The sequence below is a fragment of the Apteryx rowi genome, unplaced genomic scaffold, assembly GCF_003343035.1.
Source record: "Apteryx rowi isolate R43461 unplaced genomic scaffold, aptRow1 scaffold_262, whole genome shotgun sequence".
Taxonomy (NCBI): Eukaryota; Metazoa; Chordata; class Aves; order Apterygiformes; family Apterygidae; genus Apteryx; species Apteryx rowi.
In genome coordinates, this window is record NW_020448997.1 from 705324 (window position 1) to 711934 (window position 6611).

Here is a 6611-nt window from a genome sequence, read left to right on the forward strand (position 1 = left end):
CTGATTGGTCCCTGCGCCGAGCCGCTCACGGGTTCACTGGAGTGTTAAGCACCTCCCCGTCTCTCTAAAGGACATTATAATGCAAGAGACTCCCTTTTTAACCACACACCGAATTTTCTTTCATTTAGGCGATCTATATATATATCTATATCTTATATCTATTTTAAATAACTTGAGGCCGCTAAAATTTGGGGGGGAACAGCCTTCGCCCTGGAGCGGTGCGCGATGCTGTCTCACGCCGACCTCCTGGACGCCCGTCTCGGTGAGTTTCCCCCGCCCGCGGCGGCTGCACCGCCGGCGGCGGCGGCGGCGGCGGCGGCGGCGAGGAAGCCGCGGCAGGAAATTGACAATTTGTTCCTTATTTTACCTTAATGTATCTAAATGGGCTAATTCCTTTAAAAGTAATTGTACTGTATTAAAGTTTAATTTGATTTAACATCGTCTTTAAAAAAAAAGAGAGAGGGAGACCTATGGAGTATGTAGATCCACAGCGAGTTGTGGATCATTTAATTTCTTTCTCCCCCTGTTTTTTTATACGCATATCCACAAACTATTACTATTATTATCATTATTATAATTATTATTATTRTTATTATTTTAGGACAGATGAGCTCGATGGTATTTATGAAGGAGTCTGGGGTAGGCTTTTTCTGGTTGCCTGCTTCCTTTCCTCTCCTCTTTCTTTCCTTTAAGAAAAGAAATATCTATATCTATCTGTTTAAGGTGATTCAGATGTTTGTTTAGAGTGGCGGAGGGGGGAGCGGGGAAGGGTGGCCAGGAAGTCTCTGCACATCTGCCAGGGAGGCAAAGCTGCCGGCAGCCAGGCGGCTTAAGTGTTTCTTTCTTTCTTTTTCTTTCTTTCTTTCTTTTTCCTTCCTTCCTTCCTTCTTCCTTCCTTCCTTCCTTCCTTCCATCAGCCCCACTGGAAAACCCAAGCCAAATACGGCCAAATTTGCCCCCCCCCTTCCCCTCCCTCGGTTTCTTAAGGGGAGGCCCGGCGGGGAGCTGGTTATTTAAGCAGGAAGAGGAGATGCTCGGTGTAAAGTTTTACTTCTCTCGCCCCAAGTTGCGCCGGGCGGGGGCTCCGCGCGTTGCGGAGCCGGGCCGGGGCCGGGGCCGGGGCCGGGGCCGGGGGCAGCCGGGCCGGGCCGGGACGAGGCAGCGGCTGGAGGTCGCCGCCGGCCCGGTGCGCCGCAGCCCGGCTCCGATGGACACAAGTCGGGCCGAGCTGGAGGGCGCCTGCCCGGCCGCAGGGGAGTGACTGCGGCTCCTTTGCCTCTGCAGGGATGAAAGATGCGGCCGAGCTGCTGGGACACCGGGAGGCGGTGAAGTGTCGGCTGGGCGTAGGGGGCTCGGACCCGGGGGGGCACCCGGGAGACATGGCCCCCAACTCGGACACGGTGGAAGGGACCACCCTGCTGCCGGGGGAGGACATCACCACGGTGGGATCCAACCCCAGCTCCTTAGCGGTCAGCGCCAAAGATCCCGACAAGCAGCAAGGCCAGCAGGGCGGCCAGACCCCCGGCCAGGCCGGCCAGCAGCAGGGGCAGCAGAAGCAGAAGCGGCACCGCACCCGCTTCACGCCGGCGCAGCTCAACGAGCTGGAGAGGAGCTTCGCCAAGACCCACTACCCGGACATCTTCATGCGGGAGGAGCTGGCCTTGCGCATCGGCCTCACCGAGTCCCGGGTGCAGGTAGGAGCCGCTGCCCCCTCGCAGGGTCCTCCCGGGGCTCCCGCTGGCCCCTTCTCCGGGGTACCGCCGCGCTTCAGCGCACCGACGACCGGCGGGCCATGCCCAGGCTGGCACCCGGGAGGAGGGGGTCGGTGCCCAAAACCTCACCCACCGCCCCGCGGGGAAACCTGCCCCGAACGCAACAGTTTAAGCAGAAAGCTTTAAATCGGACCCCCTCCGCCCCTTTCCACAAGCGAGGGCAAAGCCGCCCCGGCCGCAGGGCGGCGGGGCCGGGGGGAGGGCGCCCCGGGGTGTCCCCTTGTCCCCTGCCCATCTGCAAGGCGGCGGTGCCGAGCAGGGAGCGGGCTGAGCTCTGCCCCGCTCCGTGGCCGGCCGGGGCTGTCCGCCGGGAGGCAGAGAGCCGGGCGGGCAGCCCCGCCGCAGAGCCGCGTGTGACGGCAGCCGCCGCCGCAGCCCAGCCCGCCGCTCGGGACAGGTCCGCGCTAACGAGCAGGCTGAAGGGCGCCGAGCAGCAGCCCCTTCCCGGGGGCAGGTCCCGGCCGGCGGCGAGGCAGCGGCCGTGCCCGGGGCAGGCGGCGCCCGGCGGCGAGGGCGGCGCTGCCCCTCGGCGCCGCTGTCCAGGGTGCTGGCGGCGCGGGGGTCCGGCGGGCGGGACGCCGAGTGAGTGCCCCCGGCGGCTTTAGGGGACAAAAGGAAAAGAGGCTTATGAAAAGGCACTTCGATGCACGCAGGTGCGCTGGGAACCCGAGTTTCCCCGTACTTGCTTTTATAATGCTGGAGGACCGCGGGAGTAACGAGCAACTTTAACATCTAGGGTGTATTTTCTCCTGTCTAAAGAGTCTCTCTCTCTCTATATGTATGTATATGTGTGTACATATATGTGTATATGTATGCATATGTGTGTGTGTGTGTATATATGTGTGTGTGTGTRTATATATATATATAGGTGAACAGAAAACCATTTAGTCATATACATTTAGGAGAAATTCGGAAATAGGAGAGATGAATATAACTATTAGACTATTCAAATGAGGCTTTTGTGGGTAAAAGGTTATATTAGCGACTTTTGCGTGAGTCTCTTTAGAGGAAGAGGAACGTGCACAATGGAAGCACTTGTGGATGTGCTTTCTCTGCACAGCACAGTGCTCCGGCAATGTCACTGCACTTTGCCAGAGCTGGTGTTCAAAATTTCCCTCAGCAAGCCCAGGCTCCTCAGCTAAATAAAGACATGCTAAAAGAACTCCCTAAATGAGCGTTTCATAAACAGAAACTGACTGTTCTTGGATGTGACAGAAAATGCACGTCTGCTTTTAAAAAGTAAAACAATTTGACTCAACCTACACAAGACTATAATTAGTTTAAATTAAGAAAGAAATTAGATTCACAAATAAAATATAATTGGACAACTGACTTTATGAAAAAAGAAAACGAGGTCTATTAAACTTTATTGGGTTTCCCAAAGGTTAATGATACCAATTTCAATATTAGGAGTGTGGTAAATGAAGTAAAATATAAAATATAAAATGGAAATAGTTATTTTCTAACAGCACATCAAAGAAATCTGTAGGAAGAAAGACAAAGTGTTTTAATGGTCTCGGCATAATCCTAAACCAATGATAATAGCTCGAGACTGCTGATAAAAACAGTTTAATAGAGTGGCAATTTAAATATTTTTTACAATAATGTTCTGTAGTTTAAAAAGTAATCAGATCAACATAACCTTCTTAATTAACACTTCAAAATGATTAACATTATGTAATCTAATGCAAAATAATTTATGTAAAATGTATTTACTTCACAATCCACTGTATCACTGCTCCTTGACCAAATTTAAATTAAATAGTAATTGGTTTACGTTCTTATATGAGTACTTTATAGTTTTCTTTATAGTTAACAGATTGCCTACACGGTCTTTGCAGTATGTGGGTCCCATACTGATTAAGAAATGATCTAAATAGTTAATTTATAGCAGCTGTATATGTTTTTAAAGGTTTTAGATGCTAGGATAAATTACCTCTTTCTTCGTTTTAGATCTATATTTAATGTATATGATATATTTAAATAATTATTAAAGCGGCTGGTGCTTAAACAGGAGTCCAATTCCATGTCTGATATTGCTCTGCTTTTCAGGCTGGTGTAATAAAACCATTCTTTTTATAGCATGCCATTATTAGAAACCAATTTCAGAATTATTTATAACCTGGAATGGCTTATTAAGCAGCAATGCGAGAATCATGCAAATTACGCGATCAAATGCAATATAATAAGCATAATCATTAGTCTCTAGCACGGATTAATTAACTTTCAATATTTTATTTACATAAAAACCAAATCAGTGAAATAACTTCTGCACAGTCAGGCTTGCCTTTCAATATTTTATACGAACAAAAATAATGTGCTGTAATTCCATTGACCGTGTCCCCCACAATGGTCCCGTCACCTGCCACATCTTAATAGGGGACAAGCTGAGAGTATTTTCTAGTTTTCTAATGGAATGAGAAATTGCATTTTCTTCCTCTCCCAGTACTATTAAAGTGTAATGAATTCGGCCCAGAGTTCACGGCTGGCTGATCGAAATGAACCTGAGATCTGAGCTTTAATACAGCTCTCCAGATTTCCTACCAAATCTTCACATTAATCATCTGCTGGATTCCAATGAGATCTTCATAAAGCTTTGGCTCCTGGAAAAAAAAAAAAAGAAGAAGGAAAAGAAAAGTGATATTCTCTCCCCTTCTAACCCTCTATTTCTAACCCATTTATAGCTGGGGAATTAAACGGACTATATATTTTAAAATACATTTACAGTATGTCTATATTACTGTAAGAGCAGATATCATCAAAGAAGATTTTTAGATTCCAACCTCCATTAGATTCTCACTGTTGTATTAATAATTTTCAGGAGCTAGTTGCATTTTAAAAGGGGTCCAAAGTTGCCAAATGCTTGTGGTTAATATATTTCTGGAGTTGTCATGTGTGCATTTTCAAAATCTCCCCCAGGTTTTCCCTACGTTTTAATCTGTCATGCACTAGTTTTCAACTGGAAACATTCACATTTTAAAAGCATATGCAGTATAGCTATGAACTGAGGCGATCAGACCTGATGGAGATTCTTTACAACACCAGTAAACCATGAAACATAAAAGATTTTGTAGCCGCAATTTAACTATTAACCCTAAAACATAATTGAACACGATTTTTCGATTATTCATATAGCATTTAGTTCCTTAACAGCTGCTCATTTCGCTAATGGCAGCCCGTATTTCCCGGCTGAGGTGCGTCGCACGGGACGGCGAGCCCCGGCCGGTCCGACGACGGCCGTCCGCGGCGCTGCAAGCGGATTCGCTTTCTCCCCGTAAAAACCACCCCGGTGTTTTCGGTGACGGTGCAGCGAGACCCGCGAATGCACCCCTTCTGGCATCATAACTCCGAGCAAAGCAGCCGCTTACCAAAACCGCCTTCGTTCACTCCCAGCCCAGCCCAGCCCAGCCCAGCCCAGCCCAAGACAGCACGGGCGGCTGGGCCGAGGGTTGCCGCGGCCGAGGCCGGGGCTGCCCGGGAAGCCGCCCCCCCACCGCCCCGCTCTCCCACGCGCGGCAGAGCCCCGCGCCGGCGGCTTGGGGCTGCTGTGCGCTGTTGCTCGTCCCCGGGGGCGCGGGGGAGCCCGGCGCGCCTCGCGGGGCGCGGAGGCGGCCGCGGGCGGCTCAGCCCCAGGCACACACACACATCTCCGCCGCGATAAAAACTTCCAGCGGCTCCGCTGATCCGCCACGCGCAACCTGCGGGGCTGCGACGGCAGAGCCCCAAACGGGGAGACAGCGGCCGGGGGCTCGGAGGGGCCACGGGGAGAGCGTAAAGACCGTGACGGCAGCGGGCGAGATCTGGGGAGGGAAGAAATGTGTCGAAGCAGCGTCTCTGCGAGGGAGCCACCGCCGCGGGCTCCCGCCGCCACCGTCGGGCGCTGAAGCGTTACGGGGCCCCGGGCCGCTAAGCCGCGCCAACGCCCCCCGCCGCCCCACGGCCGCGGCACGACCCAACTGCCTCGGCAGCCGCCGTGGCGACGCGCGGCAGACGGACCGACTTCCCGGCCGGCTGCCGAGACGCCCGCGAGGCCCCACGGCCGCGGGGACCGGCACAAAACCGGGCGGCTCTCCCCACCCTCCCTTCGCCGCGCTCCACGCTGCCCCCTGGCGGCGGCAACCGCCGCCCCCCGTGCTGCTAATGGTCTCTCCCGCGCCGGCCGTGCGCGGGGGCCGCTAACGGTCTCTCCCGCGCCGGCCGCCCTCGCGTGCCGCTAGCAGTGTCTCCTGCCTCGGCCCCGCGCGGGGGCCGCTAATGGTGTCTCTCGCCCCGGCCGCCTCCAGGTGTGGTTCCAGAACCGCCGGGCCAAGTGGAAGAAGCGCAAGAAGACGACCAACGTCTTCCGCGCCCCGGGCACGCTGCTGCCCACGCCGGGGCTGCCGCAGTTCCCCTCGGCCGCCGCCGCCGCCGCCGCCGCCATGGGCGACAGCCTCTGCTCCTTCCACGCCAACGACACGCGCTGGGCCGCCGCCGCCATGCCGGGCGTGTCGCAGCTGCCGCTGCCGCCGGCGCTGGGCAGGCAGCAGGCCATGGCGCAGTCGCTGTCCCAGTGCAGCCTGGCGGCGGGGCCGCCGCCCAACTCCATGGGCCTCTCCAACAGCCTGGCGGGCTCCAACGGCGCCGGGCTGCAGTCGCACCTCTACCAGCCCGCTTTCCCCGGCATGGTGCCCGCCTCTCTGCCCGGCCCCAGCAACGTGACGGGCTCGCCGCAGCTCTGCAGCTCCCCGGACAGCAGCGACGTGTGGCGGGGAACCAGCATCGCCTCCCTCCGCCGCAAAGCACTAGAGCACACAGTCTCCATGAGCTTCACCTAATGGCCGCCGCCCCCGCGCCGCCGCC

At 54.6% G+C, this 6611-nt stretch overlaps 1 protein-coding gene across 1 annotated transcript; it reads left to right on the top strand.

The window, feature by feature from the left end:
• Window positions 1–225: 225 nt before the first annotated feature.
• Window positions 226–6586, top strand: OTP (orthopedia homeobox). The gene is made up of 3 exons (XM_026067793.1): window positions 226–262; window positions 1285–1694; window positions 6056–6586. Exons 1-3 carry the CDS (start codon window positions 226–228, stop codon window positions 6584–6586), a joined length of 978 nt encoding a protein of 325 aa, XP_025923578.1.
• Window positions 6587–6611: the final 25 nt, after the last annotated feature.

Bases quoted from the DNA above. Each gene is read 5' to 3' on its own strand.
- OTP (XM_026067793.1), top strand. From the start codon at position 226: ATGCTGTCTCACGCCGACCTCCTGGACGCCCGTCTCG. The intron at 263-1,284 runs GTGAGTTTCCCC...TTGCCTCTGCAG, and splicing joins CCTCCTGGACGCCCGTCTCG to GGATGAAAGATGCGGCCGAG. The intron at 1,695-6,055 runs GTAGGAGCCGCT...GGCCGCCTCCAG, and splicing joins TCACCGAGTCCCGGGTGCAG to GTGTGGTTCCAGAACCGCCG.